The 26,253-nt window shown below is 43.5% G+C and overlaps 1 protein-coding gene across 5 annotated transcripts in view; it reads left to right on the top strand.

The window, feature by feature from the left end:
• The window catches only part of ASAP2 (ArfGAP with SH3 domain, ankyrin repeat and PH domain 2), a 1,162,669-nt gene that overhangs the window by 467,656 nt on the left and 668,760 nt on the right, over positions 1 to 26,253 (top strand). For all 5 annotated transcript variants that reach the window (XM_085610735.1, XM_085610732.1, XM_085610734.1 and 2 more), the window contains one exon: positions 6,374 to 6,461. In XM_085610735.1, the coding sequence (XP_085466861.1) occupies positions 6,374 to 6,461 (88 nt within the window). The remainder of the gene's footprint in view (positions 1 to 6,373; positions 6,462 to 26,253) is intronic.

Raw genomic sequence — 26,253 nt, 5'->3', positions numbered from 1 at the left:
TAACCTGGTTGACTGCCTACACTCCAGCAAGGGCAACCAGCCTTAGTGATGCTGAATGTATTTGCATTACTGACTCAAACCTCAAACCCCACTCGCTTGTGAATACTGTGCATGATTCCACAGGGTAAGCAGCTGGGTGTGTGCTAAGAGTCTGCTTCTCCACCAAAAAATGGCTCCCCCTTTCCATCTAATGCAACTGTGAAATCACCAGAGCAATACGCAATAAATCTCTGCCTGTAATTCCTATATGCACACAGAGTCATGTTTTCACATTAGTCACAAAACGAAATTTCTTTGCCATTTTGAAAGCACACTTACTACTCTTTTTTTTGGCTAGTGAAAAACACTTTTACAGACTGACACATTATGAATCCACTTTTCAGATTCTTAAAAAAGCACATGTCCAAACTGCTTTTTCAGACCAGCACCATGTGTAACCTGGTTGACTGCCTACACTCCAGCAAGGGCAACCAGCCTTAGTGATGCTGAATGTATTTGCATTACTGACTCAAACCTCAAACCCCACTCGCTTGTGAATACTGTGCATAATTCCACAGGGTAAGCAGCTGGGTGTGTGCTAAGAGTCTGCTTCTCCACCAAAAAATGGCTCCCCCTTTCCATCTAATGCAACTGTGAAATCACCAGAGCAATACGCAATAAATCTCTGCCTGTAATTCCTATATGCACACAGAGTCATGTTTTCACATTAGTCACAAAACGAAATTTCTTTGCCAATTTGAAAGCACACTTACTACTCTTTTTTTTGGCAAGTGATAAACACTTTTACAGACTGACACATTATGAATCCACTTTTCAGATTCTTAAAAAAGCACATGTCCAAACTGCTTTTTCAGACCAGCACCATGTGTAACCTGGTTGACTGCCTACACTCCAGCAAGGGCAATCAGCCTTAGTGATGCTGAATGTATTTGCATTACTGACTGAAACCTCAAACCCTTAAAGTATTCTTTATTTTTACCAGTACACCTTAATTTATCGTGAAAACATAGTCCATATTATTTTACATGTTCCTCACATTTAAATTTCTCCCAAAACAGAAAATAATAAACACAACTTCAACAAAAGGAATTCCATTTCTATTATTCATTTCTTAATTTACCATATACATCCCCTCTCAAACTCTAAACTCACCTTTAAAATTAGTTAGCTGTGAAAGAAATGTGGCACTCAAACAGCAGATTATCAGAGCCAGGATCTCTGTTCTTTACACCTCTCTCCTCTCAGCAGAACCAGATAATGGCAAACTTTCCCTCTCTTTTTCCACACATATACATGTTAATTTCAAATCTCAGTGCTTCCCCCTTTTTTTCAAATGTAATCACACATTTCTATTGGTTGAAAACCAACCCTTTTCCAAAAGTACCCTTCCCCCAACTTGACTTCTGCCTAGTACCCTTCCTCCAACTTGACTTCTGCCTGCTACCATAGCAACAGCTCTTGAAACACTGCTGTGTGGAGTTAGGTCAGAAGTTCACCAAACAATGTTTCAATTCCACAGAGCAAGAGTGCTTGACTTTTCAAACCTAACAGCAAATCCATAGTACTGTTCTTTGGTAACACATTTTTCTGTACCAATACAAAACATGCTTCTATTAATTTACACATACAGCCTAGTTTTTATTCTAGAATGGTATGAAACAGCCAATCAGTTCTTTTTTTTATGAAAAAAATATGTATGCCTCCATTTCCAAACTGTCTTTCTTTTCATATTGCCATTCTACTGAAAGACACCTCCTGAGTGCATCCAGTTCTCCTTTGAAGATGTTCACAGTGTGGATTGTAGGGCACAGCTATGTCTTCTGGAGTGAAAAGTATGCAGAGAAAACAGGTATGGTGAGAGACCTTGCTTTGCCAAATGTAGACATTAAATGGATTGGTCAGAGAGGGTTAAAGTGGCACCAATTGATGCCATTGGTGAAATCCTTCATGCACATCCAACACCCTGACCTCATAATAGTGCACTGTGGTGGCAATGACCTAGGCACTTTGACTGGGGTAGGTCTGGAAATGCTTATGAAGGACACCTTTGCACAACTGTTTTCACTTTTCCCTAAAACTGCCTTTGTGTTTTCTAACATATGCCAAAGGCAAAAATGGAACTGGTCCAATCATTTCTGTCCGCAGATTGACAAAGCAAGAAAGCACGTCAACAAATCTGTTTCTGCTTTCCTCCGTGACTATGGTATGGGTTCCATTTACCACAACAACTTGCGTTACGACATGCAAGACATTTATAGAGGAGATGGTGTGCACTTCAATGATGAAGGGAACAGAGTCTTCCTCTTGAACCTTAGACTCTGCATCGGTACTTACTTGTAGGTACCACTAAAAAATCACTTCATAAACACAACGGCTCTTTTTAGAGCCCCCTAATATCTAAACACTTAAATCTGCATCCCTGACCTGAGGACTACCTCTTTGCCAAATTTCAAGTAATTCTGTTCAGCCGTTTGGGCTGTACCTTCGACTAAAGGTCCGATGGGAAAATGCATGGGGAAAACGCGTTTTGGGACCCCCCTTTTTTCTCAGCCCCCGCTTGACAAATCACCCGAGACTTTCAGGGTAGGAGCTGAGCGGAGCGCCCCATTAGTTTTGAAAATTTCGCGAGGATCCGTCAACCGGCGCCAAAGTTATTCAAAATAGAATTTTCAGATTTCCTATGGAAACACGGTCCTAACTATAACTATCTACTGGCGACCGCCAGTAGATAATATATATCCAGGTTTGAGTCCCGGTGTTGGCCATTGGGAAATCTCTTGTGATTGAAATAACATTTTAGATATCCATGTACGAAAGCCATGCACAAGTGGGACGATTGTCTATGTTTTCGTATATTGGGTGCATGCTCTGTTGAAATGGCCTTGTGAAGTAAAAAAAAAGTAAACTTCAGGAAAAAATACTTGGAAGGGTCACCTGGAATGTGATTGGGAATACTTGCAAGAATTTGTTTTAAAACTGGACTTGGGGACATAGTTCAGCACCTTAGCACCAGTGGTGCTGGAGCAATTTTCAGAGTGGGAGTGCTGACATCAATATTACATCAGAAGTCATAGGAATTGTGAAAAATCCAAGCTTCGCTGACTGTGTAGCAAATATAGGGGACCTTTGGGTAATGTTTCCTTACTCAGATGCCACTGCGTTCAGGCAATAGTCACAGTTCCACTACTCTTTTATTTTTACACTTAGATCACCCATCACTCTAAAAGAGTTTACATGAATCGTCCATCCAGCAGGGCTTGAAAAATCCACTTGCCCGCTCGCATTTGCGAGCCAGATTTAATTAGAACAAGCTATTTTTAGGTCTACTCCTGCCTCTTTGGCGAGCAGGAAGACAAACTGACTTCTGACCTCTTCCTCTAAAAGCAGAGCAAATGTTACAAGATAACACGATTTATAGACTTCTTTATTGCTCACCAAGTGAAAGAGAAATGAAAATGCCTTTATATCTTGTTAACTCGTCACATTTGCTCAGCTTTCAGAGACAGAGGTCAAGTGCATTACAGTTAGGTCGAGTAGATGTTTTTAGTTACTAGACTTGCAGGACTAGTGACATTTTTATGATTTTTCGAGCCCTCATTTGTCATAAATCAGGCATTTGTGAAGCGCAAACTACTCAACCCCTATATGTCTCAAGGCGCTGGGGGCTGTCGTGGAAATTAAGTGAGCTATTGCCCAGAGTCATATGGTGCTGAGCCGAGCTGCCGCCGGAGTCGGGGATCGAACCGTGAGCCCTGTGCTCCGAAGTCAGCTGGTCTGGCAGCTGCGCCACACCTCTCCAGCTTGCCATACGGAAACCATTTTGAAAGGTGTATTTCTGTTAGTCTGGTCTCTGAGTGCATGTGTGCTATTATCAAATAATATTTCCTAGGATTAGTGTGGGCAACATGTATAGTGCAGCTCTTTTATTTGGGGATTTTGGCCTCACAAATAGGTTCTTTTATAGAAAAAATTCTGTGTACTTATCAAGGAGTGTGATGTTCCTTTCCTCTTTTGTTTTCAAGAACAGGCGTTTAGGGATGACACATATTTTCGTACTTGGGTGGATCAAAAAAAAATACATTGTGATCAATAGCAAATTTTGCCTTAGACAAACAGGAAGTGCTTCCTTGACCTTCCATGTTTATGTTGCATTTTTTCTTGTTCTATATCACAGCTGTAATGAGGTTGATTACAACCGAAGCAGTGGTGTGTTGTGCTATTACGATTGGGTAGGACTCCAGTTGCCCAGTGGCTTGCCAGGTGATAGTTAATGAATAGGAACCATCATGTTGTGAGAAACACTGCAGGGGTGGTTGTACAATAGTGGAGTTAGCCAAGAGATGCTTCACAGTCCAATGCTGCTGAGGAAGCGTTTCTTGCAGTGCGGTCATGAGTCAGGTAGTATTTGTCATCTGTTGGTATCACATGGCCGTCTGATGCTAAATATGTAGGAGTGCGTTCAGTGAAGGGAATTCGTACATGGGCTGTTGGACTACCGCTGCAGTAGTGCAGGACTTCTAGATTCAACATGAGCCACACGTTTGTCACCTTCGTTCTAGGCAGTTGGCCCAGGCACAAGTGTATCAAACATCCAGAGGAAATGAAATTTAGTTTCCCTTTCTTGGGTGCAAGCTTAAAATGACCGACAGTACTGCACGTCTGTACTATCGGAGAATGAGACGGGTGATATTTGGATCATGTTACGTGTAGGCCTGGGCAGAGTTCGCGGAGTTTGCTGTGGACTCTGCAAAGTGACCGAAAAACTCTGCCGTCTATGCGGGATTCCGAGTGGTGGAGTGCATTGGGTAGCACCGTTTGCTCAGATTTTTAGCACTGGGTGTTTGTCCCATGCTGGAAAATCAGCGTGCACGGCACCAGGCGCAGCGCAAGCAGGCGCTGCTTTTTTCTGCAGCTCGAGTAGGTTTTTTTACTTGAGATACAGCTTCCTCAACACTAACGGACGGTTTCCCAACGTGAGTAGTCGTGACCATCCGCGACTGCCCGTGTTGAGTAATCTTGCTGGAAGGTGGTCTAGTGTTGTATTTTCCTAGGTAACGCTCGCCAACTTAACATTGGTGAGCGTGGAAAAAAACAGCTCCTTGGAGCTGAGGTTTTCGGAATTATGCGTGCTCTGTGGAGTGCGGACAACTCAAAGAATGGAACGGAGCTTACTGTCCAGGCCTAGTTACAGGTTTATTTCAGGAGAATTATCTTTTTTTGGCACAGCATGTTCAAGGTAGCAAACCTGCCTTGAGGAGAGGCGGTGCTCTTCTTCCTGCCCGGCTGCTTAACTTCAATGCAGCTGTGCTACAAATGTTCCCCAATAAGTGCTAATCAGCACCTTGCTGCCTCTTGCAGCGACACCTAATTGGAGTTAATGAAGAGTTCAGGCTTTCTTTTCTACAAGGAGCTCACAACTGCAGTCAGCATTTGGTGGACATCCCACCACCCCTGGCCCGTAGGCGTGGATCGTTATATGTGTTGTCATTAGATGGTACAACAAGATTAGCTCTTTCACTGGAGAATTATCCATGCTATATGGTTACTGAAGCATAAAAAACTCCCTGAAGAACAACTTTAATCGAAGGGGCCCTTCGGGTAATGATGCAAAACGTCTGAAGTACAAGCTTGCTTTAGTCAAGGGAGCGATGCAACCTTAATTTATCTGTTTACAGTGGCATCATACAAAGCCAAAACTTGTTGAAGCTGCTTCAGTTGCTAGTTTCACTACCAACAGATTTCTTATGACCGGACAGTTTGCATCCATGATATCACATATGATAGTATCAATGACATTAATAACTACATATATTTCTGCGAAAAATAGCAATTAGAAAAAATAAAGCCATCCTTGTTGATATGACATACAAAACTAAATTTGCAGATTAGAAAAGCTGCCCAGCTGAAGAATGTGTCTTCCACTCGTGATGTTCTTGCTTTTCACACAAGGATGTGCACGCACACTCTTAGCCCTTATGTCGCCCGAACTCTAGTCCAGGTAGTCATGGACTCTCCACTGAGCTAATTAGCTCAAGCATGCCTGGTAGGCACCCACCTATCCTGCACAAACTCCTGCCTTCTGGATCGATGCATCTTCCACTAAAACTGTGCCACCTCTTACAATTCACACGTCTTGTATGTCCTCGGTATCTGCTGCTCATGTGCCCCCAACCCAGAGTCTGTATGTGTGATCTCACCAGCGAGCTACTGGTCATGTCTAGGCCATTTCTTCTTTTTGAAAAGCAAACAAAAATGTTCTTTTGTTAAAAATACCATTTGATTTCTCGTTGTTCCCAGATACAATAAAATAGATTTTGTTGTGAACTAGTGAATCTTTTCACTGAATGTTTTTCATTTTTCTTTCTTGAATTAGGCAAAAGGTCCTCCTGCGAAACTCAACCTATTAACCTGCCAAGTGAAAACTAATCCAGAAGAGAAAAAAAGTTTTGACCTCATATCACGTAGGTTTTCTTATTTGTAAGACTGCTGCATGACAATAAATGCTATTGATATATTATCAATAACATGTAAAGCACTCATTGGTGTAGCATTTTTTCACACTTCACAGAAAGCCTCATCATGTGAGTGTGATGGCCAGTATTGCAGTAAAAGAAAAGTCTTAAAGTGCTCTCTGAAATGGCATTTCGCGCAGGGTGTAGGGACAGAAGTGTCTTACCCTGGTGTGCTTAACAATCTGAGCTCACTGTAGGTGCTCTGCTATTTTGGTTCACCTTCATGTCTACTGGTTTGAAGGTGCACCCAGTATGAACTGGCTACTACCCCTCCCTCATAAGAGGTAATGCTATGACTGACGTTTTGTAGCTGCTGAATGTTTTAAAGGGTTACACATCTTTTTACCTTAACCCATAGTAAGAAAGTTGCTTATTGACTTTGCCCTTGTAAATTATATACAGTCCCTGGTGGCTGGAGGTCTTTCTTCCCAGGGTGTTCATAGTGCTGTGCGTTTTGGTACATTTCAAGCCTTTTTTCTTCACCCATTGTGGGTAGGTTGCAATCTGATCTTGCATGTCTAAAATATGTATAGTGCCTAATAACTGAGGCTCTTCCCTTCAGAGTGTGTATGGGCGGTGTGTTGTGATTAGTATGGTGTATGTGTTTGAGCCCAGGAGACTATTAACAAGGTGACTGGTATTCATAGCGTACAGGCAGTGTTTACCTGGAGAAAATGATGGGGTGCTGACATACATTTGCCTTCATCCGCTGTGAATGTGACTACCTGCATGCACATTCGCCTTCTGTGTCCTTGGCCTGAAACTGTAGTTGCTTGAAGGCTCGGTGACTATGCATTTATTCCCTGCTAAACCATGTCTTTACCACTGGGCCTGATTAACCCCCCTCCCCCCCCTCCCCCCCCCCCTTCTAAGCAACCTCTCTTCCTCGTCTGTATGTGTTGTGCTTGGAATAATTTATGAACTAATGGAACTTGACCAAGGCTGTCTTGCTCCACACTGCAAAATGTCTGTGACCGGTTTGAGCCTTTCCCTCTCTGCTCTCCTAGTATTAGATCTAAAGTGCCTGTATAATAGGAGGAAGGTGCAGGTGTGTGTAAGTGTAAATCTACTTAGCTTAGATGACTCATTCTTAACCCTAGTTCATGAACCCCCTGTGGGTGTGCGATGCCTACTTAGGGGGTCAGGAAGTGTTTATAAAATAAAATAATATTAGCAGATTAATAAAGTACATATTCATAAAAATTTAAATTGAAAAATGAAAATTATAAAACACTCTGTAAATGTCAAAGAATTGAAAATTGGAAGAAAACATTAAGTTTATATCCTTATTTTGATTTGTGGGAGGACGCAGAGGAAACAGAATCTAGTATGAATGATTGTTGGCCTCAGTTGAAGCAGCAAACACACAAAAGTTAATGCAAGGCATACTTGCAACAAGTCTAACCCCTGCCAGTGTCTTTGGGTAGTATTCCAGCCCGTTGTTCTTTTGCCCTCCTTGCCACCTCAGATTAGACACAGCCATATGCAAATGAGTCTTGGTCCTGAGGCAATAGGAACCGTCTAGCCTGAACTGTCAAGACCGGCCCTCTCTGAACCGAACACAAGCAACCCAAGATCATTTTTGACCTGGCTGGGCCTCTTCAGTTGGGGGTAGCTTGGTTCCAGTAGCACAGTGAGTAAGGGACTTGCACCTGGGCATACATACCTATGTCCACTCTAGGCTGTTACATAAAACACACCAAAGGTGTAAGGTATCACTGGTATGCACTGACAAAATAGAGCATGCATTAGGAGCAAAAAAGACCAAGTTATAAGCTAGAGTCAAGCATATTGCTTCATATTTTAGAAATTTTGAATTTCTCCAACCATCCCTTTGAACTTAAGTGGGGGTGGACAAGAGTCAAAAGGTTAAGAAGTGGCAGCTTGGCGGCTTACATACGTTATTAAAGAAGTCCCACAGTGGGAACAGGCTTGCATCCAAAGATTTATTTTTTATAAAAACATTTTATTTGCATTTTCAACAAACACAGTGGTGCACACCCCTTTAACCCCGTGATCTTCCCTTCCCAATGTTACAGCTGCAGATTCGTCTATCCAGCCCCCTTGTTTCAGCCAGTTTTTTGCAGTCCATAGTAGTCCCATCATTTGCCCCCACTCTATGGTGTTTCTGTGGGCAGCCCCGCACTCTGTAAACGGTTGTCTCTAGTTTGGAACACCAGTCCATTCCCTTCCACCTCTGAAATTGTAAGTGAGATTGGAGAGCTCCAGTTGTGTGCAGTATCAAGGTTAGCCAGGACCGAAGCAACACCTATCAACGCCCACTCGCCCCTATTCCCTCCCACATCATCAAGGATCCTGTAAAGATTATTTTTATGGCTATGCATACCATTCACATTAGGACTCGTATTGAAATAACAAGTCGTTTTAAATGGTATACTTATTGATAAAGGGGTCTTGAGAAGATTAGGTGCTGCACAAATTTGAATGCAAGCAGTCGGTTTATAGTTTGTAGGTGCTGTTGCCAAAAAGATGAATTAAAATATATGAAATCCTCAGCAAGATAAGACCATCCTACGGAAGCTGGACTGTAGTTCACATTTAGCTGGCCCAGTCAGGTGCACCTTTAGTGTTTTACAGTAAACGCTATGTATGGCGATACATGGCTCATGAGAAAGAAGTGAAAACCCTTGAGACAGTGACTAGTGCCACTGTAGATTGTCCATATTTTTTTATTTCACTGGTGAGCTATAATGTGCGGTTTCTTCGTAGCTTTTAGGCTACAAACAAAAACCTGGTTGAAGCAAGGAGGTTGCACACACGATTCTAGAAATAGTTCGACCCACTGTAGGTTGCACACACAATTCTAGGAATAGTTACAGCCACTGGAGGATGCACACACAATTCTGGAAATAGTTACAGCCACTGAAGGTTGCACACGCAAATCTGGGAATAGTTACAGCCGCTGGAAGTTGCACACACGATTCTAGGATTAGTTACCGCCACTGGGGGGGCGCTAGGTGGCGCATTAGCAAGATGGCCGCACTGACTGGTGTGAGGCTCCTACAGCTCGACGCATTTATCCTTTAATTTATCCTGCCCAAATAGACATAACCGCAAACTACTTACGGCTAGTTGGAGTTTGTGGTCTCGGGAACTGAAGCTGTAAAATTGAAGCTCACGGCTGGTTCCAATCCGCTGTTATCCTGTGGTCACTGCCGGGAGGTCCCTGCTCTCTCCGGAGCTGCTGCTGGGCACGGCGCGTTACGCAAGCGCCGCGGCGATCACGAGGCAGCTGGGCCTCACTGTCAGGATTTGTTAAACGTCGGCGGATGAAGATCTGTGATGAGTGCTTGCTATACCCCATCAGTGCGAACGGGCCAATACCACTGTCTGCCACCCGAGTGAGGCCGTGGGGTTGCAACGGATATCTGTGAGGCTCTACCGCTCTTAACTGGCTCTGTGGTGCGGAGCACTTCGCCTGTTCTGCCTGTTCTGCCTGTGCGTGTGGCGGACGGGCCACCACACCCGTCTGTCACTCGCGTGAGATCAGCGAAGCGGCAGTGTTTACCTGTGTGGTCATACCGCTCCTCACTGGCCATACGGCGAGAAGAGCCATAGTTGTCTTTCCTGCGCGAGTGGCGGTCCGGCCACAAGCATCACCATGCAGTGCTACGGTCCTACATAATGCGGTACACTGGAACTTATGCTGCAGTGATTACTCCCCTAGAAAACACTGCGCAAGGGGCGCTCCTGGTACCGGCGGTTGCATCGGGGATGCGAGCTGGCGCTATTGACCCAGCAACTTGCAAGACGCCCATAACACACTTCAGGGCTTCAACACACAGCCCGGTGTAGATACTCGCGACCTGTTCCTCGCGTCATAGTGATATTGACTCTGAAATAGGTCTTCTCCTATCTGGTGTTAGCCGTCAGCATAGTTCTTTGTGGTGGGGTTGGCTTAACCATTCATTCCCATACATGGAAGCACTGTCCCCATACTGCTCCTTGTGATGCTGGATTGGTGTGCTGCTTCAAATTTTCCTGGATAGGGGAACCTTTTTTAGGTCTTGCGTGCGTTGCAGGGCAGAACCTTGTGCCGCCTCCGCAAGTGAATTTTTAGGAGAGGGTTTTCAGAAGAGGGCTTTAAGCCCCGCCCCTCATTTCTATTGGCTGGCGTCACTGTTTGTTAAACGGTGGCCTGCCATTGGAAATTAGGTGTTTGGGTTGCCTCCCTTTGGCTTTCTGTTCCGGCCATCCCGGACTGACTTGCCTGCTTTGCGTCTGTCGCAAAGCACTTCCTTAAATTTATGGGGCCATGTGTTTCTAATACATGACCCCATAAAGACAAGAGATTGGCTGCAGCGCGATCCTCTTTCACTTTCGGGACCGCGCTTGTTGTTTGAATGTTATTCTCAGTTTATGCCTCAATGCAGAAGCCGACGTTCTGCTTCTCAGCTGAAAAACGTAGCCTCTTTGGAGATTGAAACAAGTCAGTGATCAATACACCCTTCATAAATAGATTAAAACCCCAAAAAGAGAACCAGTGTAGTTTCATGTACATGGCAAAAGTAATTCAAATCCAGGCGCTCCAAAATTATTTTAAAATGACTATTCTCGTAAGGAGCTTTAGTTAAAAAAAATTACATTTCCTTTAATTCTCCCAACTTTATTTTATCACTTTCGGCTTTTTTTTCTTGCAAATATTGCTCTAAATAGCCGCTTTTATCGCACAAATGTAATATTTACACTTTTTACCACTTAAATAGGATGATTTTGCCTCGCTAGCCATACTGGCTATTGGTGTACAGCCGCTATCAGAAAAAAGCATTAAGCTGGAGCAATCCTGCGGCGAACTGGGAGTTCCTAATAAATACATTTGCAAAGTCTGGAGTGCCCTGCGGCCGCCTCCTGCACCACCTGCCTCCCTTCCACAGGTTTCTTTTAGCAGAGCACAAACAACATAAAACATTTAAGTGTCACAATTTTTAAAGGTGGCTGCTAGCTTCCTTGCGTGCTGCGTTCAAAGAAAAGGCCTGGGGGACCCTCGGCGACGTCTCTGCCTCCTGAAGCCCGGTGATGCGGTGACTGCCGGAGACTCGCAGGATTTACGCGGAGTTCCTTGTCAGCACATGCAACGCCTAGGCCTCGCTCTATTTAAGGTTGTTGTACCTCTCAGGCCACCGTACCGTAGGTGCATGCCTTTTATAGAAATGGCACAGCTCTAGCAGCGTCAGTCATACCTAAAAAAAAAGCATGAAATGTATTCCCCAATTAAAGAGAAGAGAAAACAAGCAATTGAAAGGCTTTTGGTAATAATGCAACCAGAACCGGACGAACTAATTATCAAGTCCTTTGTCCTAGCTGCTGCTGCCTTTTGTCCCTAAATATGTTTGATTTTGCAACCAACAACATTGTTTTTTTTCTTTTAATGAGTAAATTAACATCCACCCCAGTGCTACTGTAGCGTTTCTTCACTTTCTTTTTTTACATCGTATATCTCACCCTCGCGTTTTTTCCTAACAATTTCCATTCTCCTGTGTTTACTGAATATTATGACCTTTCATTTTTTTTCTACATTCATTTTAATCATTTATGTGACACCGCACTGTTTATATCGGGGGTCTCCAATCTTTTCTATTATGAGAGCTGCTTCTGATCAATGAAAATAGAAAATAGTCCTGAGGTACTAATGACTGATCAATATAGTAGTGACCGCATCATGTGCGGTGACCACTCAGATATGTCACAATATTGAGTGAAAATATCAGTCACAATTATGTATCCACAATACTGATTAAAGAATGATTACCATTTATAATCCAACTATTCCCTCCTCTTCATCGGTCAATTTCTCACTTTCTGAAGATGTATCAAAGATTCATATCCTCATTGCAGTCCCAAGATGGGAAGGAAGACACACCAACTGGGAGTTACAGTGTATGACTTAACCCATGGATTTTATAGCCATAGCAAAGAAGGAAACCAATCAGCCGACAGGATGATTGTAACTAACATGATGCTGCTCTTAGGCACACACATATATACATATACATATATATATTCACAGAAAAAACCATAGGTTTCAGGCACGTTATAGTTAGGAATTAGCATTTAAAAAACCTCAGAAATTCACTGAAAAAACCATAGGTTTCAGGGGTGTTATAGTTAGCTGGACTTTTCACTTGTACAAAACCATTGAAATTCCCCTGTTATAGTTAGTTTAGCTAACTATAACTCGCGCGCCCGCAATGCACTGCTGATGACGTCACATATTACATCACTCATGACATGGTCAGTGACATCACTCATGACACCACTGATGACATCTCAAATGACATCACTGATGACATCACTGATGACATCATCCAGTGAATGTCTGTTTTTCTGAAAATTAAATATGTTTTATATATGTATATCTCAAGGTCGATGGAAGAATAAATGGGTATATAAGTGTCTAAATGGATGATTTGTTTTTGAAAAATTGATTGTGTAACTGACTGATTAAGTGTATCATAGTGAATACATGGCTTAGTGAGTAATGTTTAAATATGTAAATATCTGTATCAGTCTCTCACTTTGTGTATAAGTGGCTGCATGGGTTGGTGAGTAGCTACATGGGTGTCTATATAGGTTATTAGTTGTTTTTTTGAGTATCCGTCTGAGTGTCTGCATGGTTCGGTGGGGGGTATTACGTAGTGCATAGGTGCATGAATGAGTGACTCACTGTTTGTATGTGTTGAAGACAGCATGTGTGCAGGACTGTATGGGTGGATGAGTGTGTGTATGGGTGTGTTAGTGAGTGAATGACTGTCACAATAGTGTCTTTATGAGTAACTACATATGTTTTAAACTAGTATATGTGACTATTGGTGTATATAAGTGAGTATATGTGTGAGTGAGAGATTGAAAGAGTTCCTGTATGAATAAGTATGTGTTTCTATAAGTGATTGTTTAAAAGACTAAGTATGTGTACGTTTCCCTAGAAGTAAGTGTGGTGGTGTGTGTATAACTGTATATGCAAGTAAATGTATGTTTGATTCTTTATTAGCATGAGTGACTATGTGTGTGAGTAACTCTATGGATGAGTGGCATTGTGTAACAGGATGTATAGGTGTACGAGTACATATGATGAGTGAGTACATGTATGAGTGACTGTATAGGACTGTTGGTGAATGAGTGGATGTGTATGTGGATCTTAGAATTACTGAAGAGGTTGTTGTAACTGGTATTGGTATGTCCATTGTTTTGAAAATTTTAGTCTCTATTTTTGAATGTGTTGATCAAAGGTTATGTTAGGGTGAGAGGAGGTCTGCCACTCTATCACAAGGATGATGTCATCAGTGATGTCATGTGAGATGTCATCAGTGATGTCATGAGTGATGTCACTGACCATGTCATGAGTGATGTAATATGTGACGTCATCAGCAGTGCATTGCGGGCGCGCGAGTTATAGTTAGCTGAACTAACTATAACGGGGGAATTTCAATGGTTTTGTACAAGTGAAAAGTCCAGCTAACTATAACACCCCTGAAACCTATGGTTTTTTCAGTGAATTTCTGAGGTTTTTTAAATGCTAATTCCTAACTATAACGTGCCTGAAACCTATGTTTTTTTCTGTGAATTTCAAAGGTTTTTTAAATGCTAATTTCTAACTATGCCTACAGATATAGGACATGTGAAGAAAGAAGAAAACATGCACAGAAAGAAAAAAACAGAAGTGCAGAAAGAAGCAACAAAAGTCCTCAAAGACAAAGAAAAGTGCAGGAAGAAGGATAACGTGCAGAAAGAACAAAAAGAAGAGCAGAAAGAATCCTTGTTGCAAAATCATCCTGTACCCTCAACTTTTTCAGACGGATACTGGTGGTAACTGAGTCTGACTAACCAGTCCTAGAGCCAGTGCTATGTTAAAAGACACTTAGAATACAGTGAAAACACCTACATACACTAGGGAACATTATGCGTTGGGGTCCCCCTGTGATTAGCATGACCTCCTCTGTAAGCCCCTAGTATATAATAGGGCAGGGGGATTAAAACTACCTCTTAAAACAGGCCACAGGGCGTTTTTGCACACGTTAACTCAGGCCCCGTACCCTCCCTTCACCACTGTGTAAACACGCCCTGTGTCAGTTTTTAGTTGGGAGATTAAGTACATTTGAATCCTGAGGGTCCCTAGGGTCCAACTAGCCCACTAGGTACCTCTAGTAAGTGCCACAGAGCTGCGTTGCAGAGAGGTGTAAAAAGTGGCACAGCCTGGACCACCTCTCTGCAATGCAGCTCAGTGGCGCTTACTGGAAGCACGTAGTGGGCTAGTTAGCCCCCAGGGGCCCTCAGTATTGAAGGGAAATTATATCCCCAATTTAAAACGTGCCATAGTGCGTGTTTGCACACGTCACCTCAAGCCCCGTCCCCTCCCTTCACCACTGTGTAAACGCGCCCTGTGGCTGTTCTAAGTTGAGAGATTAAGTCCCCTTGAATCCTAAGGGTCCCTAGGGTCAAACTAGACCACTAGGTACCTCCAGTAAGCGCCACAGAGCTGCGTTGCAGAGAGGTGTAAAAAGGGGCTTGGCCTCAGAACACCTGTCTGCAGCGCAGCTCCCTGGCGCATACTGGAGATGCCTGGTGGGCTAGTTGGCCCTCAGGGACCCTCAGTATTGAAGAGGAATTAATTCCCCAACTTACAACTCGCCAGGGGGGCGCGTTTGCAGAGTGCTGCAAGGAGGGGGCGTGGCCTCCGGCACGATGCCAGTCTTTTATTTATTTTAATTTTTTAAGAAGGGGGGCTGTGTGGTTCCCCTTCTTATTCTAATTAATTGGCGCTGATGACCCCATCCCCCAGGGCCTGTCTCCTAATTATATTTTTTTGACCCCAATCCCCAGGGCCGGCCACTGTTTTTTATTATTTTTAAAAAATATATATTTATAGACACACCTAGGACATGCTGGACAAACCGTACGTACCTATCACCATGACGATTTGAGTGATATTCATTAAAAGGCGACTATGCATACAATGAATCCACGTGGAATGTATTTACACCACTAGTGAAGCTCTGACATGTCTGATGCCCTACCGTGCCTAATCCCGGTCGTTTATTTATACAAACATGGGTAGCTATTGACGGGCACATTTAATACACATGCACACCAAGCCATTCAAAGGGGACTCGACAAAAATTCGACCAAAACTATGTAAGAAACCCCCCTCACGGTTAATAAAACACACATCCACTGCCGGATGTGTAATACTTTTTATTTTACTCTCTGGAAAGGGGACGAACATCACTTGAGAGTCACAGCGCGCTCCTGGCAGAGCCCAATGCTGTGTTACACCCACCATTGCCTGCCGAGTGCCACACACCTCTGTGTTGTATTCCACCAGCTAGTGCATATGCTATGACACTCTCTAGCCCATGTGCACTGTAACACCACCCCGTGAATATGTCATGCCACACTTGTCTTCGCACGGGTTATATTGCCCCATCTAACGTGCCTTCCTCGATGCCTATGTTATAACGCACAGTGCTATGCCATACATATTACAATCTGGGATCCATATCTTTGTCACAGTGCATATGCAACGTTACACTCCCCAGCACATATTTTATATTACAACTTTAGAGACTAGTTAGGTTACACAACACTGCCCTGTGCATATTACACTCCAAGGCGCACATCGCATAGCACGCGCTAGTGCCTGTGCTATCTTGCGCTCTCCAATGAATCTGCCATTGCGCACAATGTATTGCATATTATATTTCACTCCCGGTTCATCTTATATCACACTTTTTGGTGCATAGTTTATACCATACACTATATCTAGTTTTCATTTTCAATCGTGCTCTCAGGACTATGTTCTATATAACACTGTGTTCACCTACCCTTTTCACGTGCATTACATTTTGCGATAGGGGGTGGAGGGTCAGGGGGTGTTTCTGCCAAGTGAGCCCGGAGTCACAGTCACAAACGTCCTCTTCTTCCTGAATAAAAGTGAGATTATGCTGCATACTTGTTCATATTTTAAGTAGTTCGCACAGACACACGTTTTAAAAACAATAACGTTTCTAATACCCGCCTTCTATGAACAGTTAGCTTGCTGCCCCATCCCCCTCCTCCCTATCCTCTGTTGTGTGAATCCATGGACTAGCCTCCTCCCTCCTGCCATGCATGGTCTGATGTGCTGCCACTGCCCTCAATTTAGTATGATGTACCAGTCCCCTCCTCCTGCCCTCCATTGCCCAATTCTATGCCCCATCATTGACCTCCTGCTTAACCTCTGTGCTTAGCTTGCTGCCCCTATTCTCCTACCCCCTGCCCTCCGATGTCTTTGTGCATGCCCCTGCTCCATCCTTTTTGCCCACCATGTTCCATGGACCTGCCACTCCTATCTACTCTGAGTGTTCTGTTGAGCTGCCACTCCCCTCCCACCTGCCTAGCATTGTCAGATGACTGTAACCTGTCCCTGCCACCTCCACCCTGCCTGTCCACATGCATTGCCCCTATCCTCTTCCTCCTGTCCTACATGGTCCATTGTACTGCCACACTCTTCTGCCCTCCCTGGTCTGTTGTGCTGCAACTGCTCCTCCTGCCTGCCCCGTGCGGTCTGTTGTGAGGCCCCTTCCCCTGAACTTTCTTGTCTGTGCACAGGTCCTGACCCTCCCTTCTATCCTCCATCGTCCTTTGTGCATGCCCCTGCACCCTCCTTCTTGTCCATCATAGCCATTGTGCTGCCACTAACCCTCCCACTTGCCATGCAAGGTCTTCTGTGCTGCCATGGCCCCTCCCACCTTCCCTGTGTGGTCAGTTAGCTGCCCCTGACCCCCTCCCATCTTCCCTCCATGGTCTGTGTGTATGCCATCACAGTCTCAGTGTTGCTCTTCATGGTGTGTCTTGCTTCTAGTGCCCATCCTGCCTGACCTCCATGGCTATCTTGCTGCTCCTGCCCTGCCCCCGTGCCCCCAGCCCTCTGTTTACATGTGCAGACCCCTACTCCCTCCCTTCCTCCTGGCTTGTCTGTTTCATTGTAATGCCCCTGATCCGTCCCTCCTGCCCTTTATGGTCTGTTATGCTGCAGCTTTCTCTCCTATCTGTCCATTATGGTCAGCTAGCTACCATTGCCTCTTGCCCCTCTGTTCTCTGTTGTCCATGTGCATGGTCCTGTCCCCTCCCTCTTGCTTTCTATGGATTGTTGTGCTGCACTCCCGTCCCGCATTCCCTGTGTGGTGTATTGTGCTGCTGCAAACCCTGATGCCTGCCCTGCAGGGTCAGTTTGGTGCACCTCTCCATGTCCCTCCTGTCCTCTGTTATCCAAGTCCATGTCCCTACCCCATTTCCTTCCATGATCTAATGTACCATACTTGCGAACATTTTGAACTTGGTAAGAGGGAGATTTTGAAAAAAAACTGCGGTATTGATTTTCCCCTTTGAGTTACATTGAAAAAGAGGAGATTGTAGACAGGAGACAGATCAAAAAAAGCCCATTTGAGCTTAAAAACATTGGACGTTTCCTGGCTGAATCGGGTCTGTTGGCATGTATGGTTGTACTACCATTGCCTCTTCCTTCTGCCCACAATGGTCTATTACATTGCCACAGCCTCTCTTGCAAGTCCTGTATTGTTGGTTTGTTGCCCCTGCCCCCCTTTCCACTGCCCTCCATAGTCTGTTGTGCTGCCACGGCCCTTCCTGCCAGGCTCAGTGTGGTTAAATTGTTGCCTTTGCACCCTCCTACCTGCCTTCAATTTTCAGAGTCCGTGTCCCTGGCCTCTGCCTCTCAACAGTATCCTAATGAACAACTAGATTGCTAACATTCTATATTTATTACAAAAGTGTGGAACGCCTGACGTCATCTTGATGTAATCAAAACTGTAATACCTAGAGCATTTCCTTTAGAAATTACATATATGAGAGGGTCTTATTGGCATCAAAATTATGGTTAGTGCTCTAAAAGACTAAAATAAGGACATATTTTCTGAGTTTTCAAATAGCGACAAAGCACTTTTAAATTATTTGTTACCTTTATGTTTTTTTATCCAGTTGACCACTTGATTAAATGTTGCACTTAGGGGAGAGGATGTGGTGTTACTTCCAGAACTGCAGACTTTGCAACTGGGGAACCAGGTTGGAGTTTCTGCTTCAGCTCGACATTGTGTGATTTTGGTCAAATCACTTAGTCTCCCCATGTCTACAACCAAAATGAATTTGTTCTTGTGTGATGTAACCAATGCTCATGTAAAGCACTCCAATACCTGACAAGTCTGCACTATATAACACTGCAAAAACACAAAATAATAAGTGTTTTGCACACTTCTGTCATTGGGCTATATTTGGGCTACATCTGGGTGATTTTGGGCTACATTTGGGCTCTTTTGTCTCCGGTGGCCATCTTGGGAGATTTATTTGTTATGAAGTTTCCTAATTTCCTCATGTACTGCAGTCTCCTCAGTAGGAAATGCTTTCAGTGTTTTACTTTGATTCCATCATGAAGGTATTCAGATATGTCACACATTTGCCATAAATTCTGAAAGTTAGCACTCTAGTTTCTCATTAGATCACTGTAGTAAAACTACTGTTCACCATGGAAGTCTGCTCCTGGTATTAAAAGTGCATGTTTCAGTCTGCATGTCAGAATTTTTTAATGAAATAGAAGAGGATTTGAGAAGTCACTCAAAATGTGCCCTCATTTTCTTTCTTCAGCATTAATCATAATTTCTATGGCAAAATGAACCCCCTCATTGTGTTCCTTTTTAAATTAAATGTTTTAAGTGTTACCAGTTTATTCCAATCAAGATGGCTTCAGGTGTGCCATACTTTTGTCATAATGAAGACAGTAAGCGCTCTAGTTGTTTTTAAGAACACTCTGGGACATTCTGTCATTGGGCTATACTTGGGCTACATCTGGGTGATATTTGGGCTACATTTGGGCTCTTTTGTCTCTGGTGGCCATCTTGGGAGACTTATTTGTTATGAAGTTTCCTAATTTCCTCATTTACTGCAGTCTCCTCAGTAGGAAATACTTTCAGTTTTTTACTTTGATTCCATCAAGAAGGCATTCAGATGTGTCACACATTTGCCATCAATTCAGAATGTTAGCACTCTTTTTGCTCATTAGATCACTGTAGTAAAGCTACTGCTCACCAGGGAAAACTGCTGCTGGTATTGAAAGTGCATGTTTCAGTCTGCATGTCAGAATTTTTTAATGAAATAAAAGAGGATTTCAGAAGTCAAAATGTGCCCTAGTTTTTCTTTCTGCAGCACTAATCATACTTGTTATGGAAAAATGAACCCCCTCATTTTGTTCCTTTTTAAATTAAATGTTTTAAGAGTTACCACTTTCATCCAAGCAAGATGGCTTCAGGTGTGCCATACGTTTATCATAAGTAGGACTGTTAGCGCTCTAGTTGTTCTTTGGAACACTCTGGGAAGCTGCAGTAGAACACAAAGGAATCAACTGACAGTCTCTGCCCTTGTTGGATGTACATGTTTTACTGAGAATGTCAGACTTCATTCTCACATGACTGAGAAAGATAATGTGAATTTACAGAAAATAAGCTCTCAGTTTAGCTTATAGATCACCTTCCAAACCTCTGTGGGAAAAGCATGAGAAAATATTTTTCTCTCAATCATGATATCCCAGCAGAAGGCTTTTCACATGGTGAAATTGGTGCAGATTGGGGTGTACAAATTCTTCCTACTTCCACAGATAGAGTAAATTCACAGATACACGCACATACACTCATCATACGCTTGGGCCCATTTCACTAACATGCACTCAGATTACACTATTAGCACTAAACCTGTGGAAAGAAACCTTCTAAACACCCTGTATCTACACACATGGTCAATAAGACCTAATTGACACTGTCTCGAGTCTTGATTTAACTAATAATAATCAACAATAATCAAAATAGAGTACTCAATAATTGACAAGAAATAATAACCAACACTATATTTAAAATTATGATTCTTTATCTAAAATTAGTTCAAATGGAAAATCAATCAATCAAAATAAATCATTATTCTCATAATTACCTATTCTAGCTAAATGTCAGAATGGGTCAGGACAGGTCTCACAGTAAAAGTCTCTCGAGTCGCCGTCCTCACAGCATAAATCCTCACCAACGCAGGTTTGGGAAGAAGTGGCAAAGTGGCAAAAACCCTCTCTAGGCTAACAATATTTATAATAATTCTAACAATAGAAGGCAACATAAAATGTTTTCGATATCCGCTGAACCGCTGAGCAAAGCGAGCAGGAAAGGATGTAGCATCGCTAGATTTGGAAAATCTCCGCTCAGAAAAAATCACAAAAATAAAAAGACGGAACACGGAATTAGATTTGAAAAAGTATCTTCTCATGTTCACATTTCCTCGGAACCAGCATTATGATCTCAGAGTTCATTCATTATGGCTCCTTTGTCCTCCAAGGTTGCTCAGATGTATCTGGATATTTGCCCAGAACTGCTGTCCTCACGGAAAACTTTAACCAGGCGAAGACTGTGGTCAGATGACTCTCGACCATGTTCAGCAAGGCCTTCTCATCACAAATCATTCACTCGAGGCCAGGCTGCAAACGGCAGCCATTTTATACTAGGCCAGAACGTATCATCTTAATTAAAAGAGACAAAAACAACGTTACCACAGCTTAGTGATTAAACAGTGTTAACCTCACTAATACCCTTATGTGTATGTAATTTATCTAGCCTTTGCAACACAAGAAAAGCATTAGTACATGACATTTAAAAAGCGTTTTCGTGCTTTAAAATAAACAGCACTCAAGCAACATTTATAATAAAACATGCACATTATTAATAAACAATACGAAAGCATTCCCACGTGTCGTTTTCTCTTGTTAATTCATATTGATTAGTCAGAACATTTACACAAAAAAACAATTAGTAATTATGAATTAATATTTTTTATTCTCGACAAATAGACAAACCAGAGCTTAAAAACCCAATAGATTTTCAACAGAAAACTCTGCTCAGCAAAATCACCTTAGAACATACCACAATTCCTAAATGAGTATGGTACCATCAACAAATGATTTATAATGAACTAAAGTCTTACAACCTTCTATTAACTGCAATGCTTTTTAATGAGGTGCTATCATGTATATTGGTCCCAAGATGGCTGCCAACACTTCTTGGATGAAGTGCTGACAGCCAATCAGATCTCAGGATGAGATGTGTGGTTAGGCTCCGCCCACATATATATATGATTTTACGTTTGATTTTCTCAGAACTACTGAACAGATTGACACCAGACCTGCAAAAGGCACTTCCCTGAGCTGAGGACTACCTCTCTGCCAAATTTCAAGTAATTCTGTTCAGGCCGTTCGGGCTGTACCTTGGACTAAAGGTCCCTATGAAAAATTGCATGGGGAAAAACGCGTTTTGGGACCCCCCTTTTTCTCAGCCCCCGCTTGACGAATCCCCCCGAGACTTTCAGGGTAGGAGCGGAGTGGAGCGCCCCACCTATTTTGAAATATCGCGAGGATTCGTCAACCGGCGCCAAAGTTATTCCAAATAGAATGTTGCGGATTTCCTATGGAAACACGGTCCTAACTATAACTATCTACTGGTGACGAGAGAGAGAGAGAAGAGAGAGAGAGAGAGAGAGAGAGAGAGAGAGAGAGAGAGAGAGAGAGAGAGAGAGACAGAGAGAGAGAGAGAGAGAGAGGAGAGAGAGAGAGAGAAGAGAGAGAGAGAGAGAGAGAGAGAGAGAGAGAGAGAGAGAGAGAGAGAGAGAGAGAGAGAGAGAGAGAGAGAGAGAGAGAGAGAGAGAGAGAGAGAGAGAGAGAGAGAGGAGAGAGAGAGAGAGAGAGAGAGAGAGAGAGAGAGAGAGAGAGAGAGAGAGAGAGAGACTGACTGACTGTATTGCAATAAGTTGCAGTGAATGGCATATATAAAGAATCCTAACAGTATATTCTATCATAGCATTCCACAGATATTACTACTGGACAGCATACATCTTCCCCATACAAAAACCAAAGCAGAGAACCCACACACACAGACTCACAAATACCAACACACCACGCTCCAGTAAATGCACATTCTGACACACTCCCAGACCTGCTAGCATTGGCTGTGCCATGGTGTGCCTCATATACACCTGCTCTTGTCAGAGTCTCCCGTCGATGAGTCAGTGTCACACAATGAGTGCAACCTGTATAGAGAGGGTTTGAAACTTTTGAGGAGGATTTGCACAGTGACACCCATCTAGGGGTTTTACAACCTCCCCAGGACATGAACAGCATTGTTAAATATATTTGTTACTGTTTGGAGATAATGGTGTTAGATTGCCTGCCTTTGTAGTACTGGTTCTAAGCCCCTTACCTCTCCATGTCTGATGAGGCAGTACCTCACCTCCGAACCCTGACGACTCTTCTGACCTGCCTCCTCCAAGGTTCCTAACCCTCTCTAAAGGTAAAAGTATTTTGAAGGTTGGTAGGTATGCACTCTCCTCTAACATAAAATCTCGTCTCAGGATGACAGCCTTCTTACTCTGCAATCTGTTTACATTAACATGTACTGCCTCTCTTGTCTCCAGAGCAACATCATTGGCATCTGAACTGTTCATCACACTGCGCAGTACAGAACCTTCAGTCTCACCTTTCCGTACTCTCCCACTACTGTTTTCAACAAGCATTTGCAATGCAATAGGTCTCGCCTTTACGAGAGTTTGAGCTATTGACATTGACATTTTGTAAAACATAAATAAAAGGCAGTGTCATTTATAATGCCAATAGCTTAAACTTGCATAAATGAGAGACCTATTGCATTGAAAATGCTTGTCCTGGTAGCTACTGGATATCTGGGACACCGAACTCCTGTGGCCCACGCAGCAAGGGCTTGTTGTCTGCATGTCCAAGACTTCCATGAGGGATAAACTCTTGCAGTTGCACCAGTGACTGATATCATCGTCTGCCCCTAATGCAGGTGACGGCCGTAGAAAACTTAAACGCCTTAATCCTTGTCTGGGAGGATAAGGGGAAGTGAATCCACCGTTAAGCGCTGGTTACACAGCTGTAAAGAACTGACAATGGGGAAAACTGACATAAAGCAAACAAGGCTGTCATTTGACACAAAGGAAAGCGCCCGATTACAACAGGAAGACTCTGAAGGGCACAACGATATACTGGCTCAAGGGCAGCCTACATCTCCAGATGAAGATATGAAAGCCATAGTTCTAGAGGTTAGGCAAGGACTCACTACTAATGCGGACAAAGTGGATGCCATGACCACACGCATGGATGCCATAGTTCACAAACTGGATGAGCGTATCAAAGAGACAGAGTGCCGTATCTCTGAGGCCGAGGATAGCACGTCCCATATCCAGGCAAATGTGGCACAAATGGATAAACTCCTGAAGATCATTGCCGCAAAAAATGAAGATATTGAAGCAAGAAGCAGGCGCAATAACATACGCATTCTTGGCATACCGTAAAGTACAAATACTGGAAAAATGGGGACGACTGGGTACGGAATCGGTTACCATGGTATGTTGCTATGGTCCTAATATTGACACTCCTGACTTTTTTACTGTGCTGTGGGGCTCCACCCACATAATATGGGGAGGGGATTTTAATGTAGCCTTGAATCCTGCAGTAGATAGGTCTAATCCTGCACCGCATAATTATGTTAGATCACTAGAAGCCTCCTGGGCATCATGGCGGAAAACAGACTACTAGACACTTGGCGTCACATCCACCCTCTCGTACTGGAAGGTACACATTTCACAGCGCACGCTGCGTCATGGGCACGTTTAGATTACTGCATAATTTCACGTGGTCTTGGTACTTCAATAAAAGATGTCACATTTGGCTAGACATATTCCGATCACTTCCCTGTGAAACTTACACTCACCCATCCAGGTTATAGTATACCACGGAGCAGCTGAAGATTGCAACCTTTCGCATTGTTAGACTCTGTATTTCATAGCGAACTGGGAGAAGAAATCCAGGATTTCTTTCAAACAAATAAGAGATGTGTGGACAGCATCGAAACAATTTGGGAGGCCTTTAAGGTCACAATTCGGGGGTTTTGCATCTCCAAAAGTTCAGGAGTACTTTGAGATATACAGGGAACACGACGACGTTTAGAAACAGAGATTAAGATACTAGAAATGCAGCTCTCTATGGGAAGAGACAGTCGCACTCAACATGAATTCCGAGAAACTTTCAGACTACACTACAACTGCGGCTCGCGAGACGAGGTTTAGGGGTAGATACTGGGTAGTTCTTAGATATGGAGACGGTGGAAGGCCCGGGAAGGGGTTGGCTGAGACGATACGTGATACTCGATTTTCTAATTATGTATTGGAGATTTCGAGCCCTGTGGAGGTAGTTTATTGAGACACTGCTGACATACTTACCACCTTAACCACACACTACTCTTCATTATACACTTCACAAATAAGGGACCATTTTGAGCTAGATGGCTTTCTGGGAAAGGTGGCGCTTGGTTGGTTGGGTGACTCACAAAGGGAGTTCATATGTGCTCCCTTTGAACTTGATGAGATTCGGGAAGCCGTAATGCAAATGAAGTTCGGTAAAGCTCCTGGTCTGGACGGGATACCCGCTGAATTTGATAAAACTTATATAAATCAGTTGGCCCCAATTTTAAAAGAGATATATGAGGACTCCCTGGAGGCTGGTGTGCTCCCTTCTTCCATGAGAGAGGCACTTATTACATCCCTTCTTAAACCTGGAAAGTCACCACTCCACTGTGATTCTTATAGGCTGTTGTCCCTCATTAATTGTGACACAAAAATCCTAGCCAAGGTGGTTGCTAATCGATTAGCCCTACTAATGGAAAAACTGGTACTCCCTAATCAGGCAGGTTTTGTTCCAGGGCGAGCCACTACACATAATCTCTGTACTCTATTCTCCATTCTGCAGAATGTAGATCACAATCTGTTTTTTTAGATGCCACTATGGCATTTGACTCTGTCGAGTGGGATTATCTTTTCAGGGTACTACAGCGAATGGGGTGTCCTCCGCTGTTTTGGTCCTGGATAAGGCTACTATATCAGCTTCCCATGGCTAAGGTCTTAATTAATGGTCATCTTTCTGCTACCTTCCCCCTCTCTAGAGGTACCCGGCAGGGGTGCCCACTGTCTCCTCTGCTCTTCTCTGGCGATTGAGCCGTTAGCGGCTAAAGTGCAGAAGCACCACCAAGACAAAGCATTGCGATGCCATATGCGTCAAATCCCTGTATCTCTTTATGTGGATGACATTACCCTCTATGTCAGAGACCCTCAGCAAAATATTAATCCAATCTTGAGGGAATTTATTGTCTTTGGGAAATTGTCTGGGGTGCATATTAATTGGAATAAGTCACAAATTTTTCCTCTTACATCTGCGGTCACGCGGTTTTCCCTGGATTTCCCACTGAAATGCTGCGATACCGACTTGCATTACCTGGGGATCCATATCTCAGGAGACAGGGAGGAGCTGATGCACCTTAACCTATGGCACTACTTTGGACCGTATTGCGGGACGTGTTACTCGCTGGATCTCATTACCGATCTCTTTGGCAGGGCGCTTTCTCTAATTAAAATGGTGGTGCTTCCGCAGCTACTGTATCTATTTTTAAATATCCCATACAACCCTGGCCGACATCTTTTCAGGCACTTCGGTCAGAAATGATCAGGCTGGATTGGGGGGTGAATGGTTGGGGGGGTAAACAGCCACGTTTACAATGGAACATTCTCACGAAGCTCTATGCGCAGGGAGGCTTTGATATTCCGGATTTCGAGCTTTATTACACATGCGCACAGGCTCATT

The sequence above is a fragment of the Triturus cristatus genome, chromosome 6 (assembly GCF_964204655.1).
Source record: "Triturus cristatus chromosome 6, aTriCri1.1, whole genome shotgun sequence".
Lineage (NCBI taxonomy): Eukaryota > Metazoa > Chordata > Amphibia > Caudata > Salamandridae > Triturus > Triturus cristatus.
This window is presented reverse-complemented; position numbering and strand designations above follow the sequence as displayed.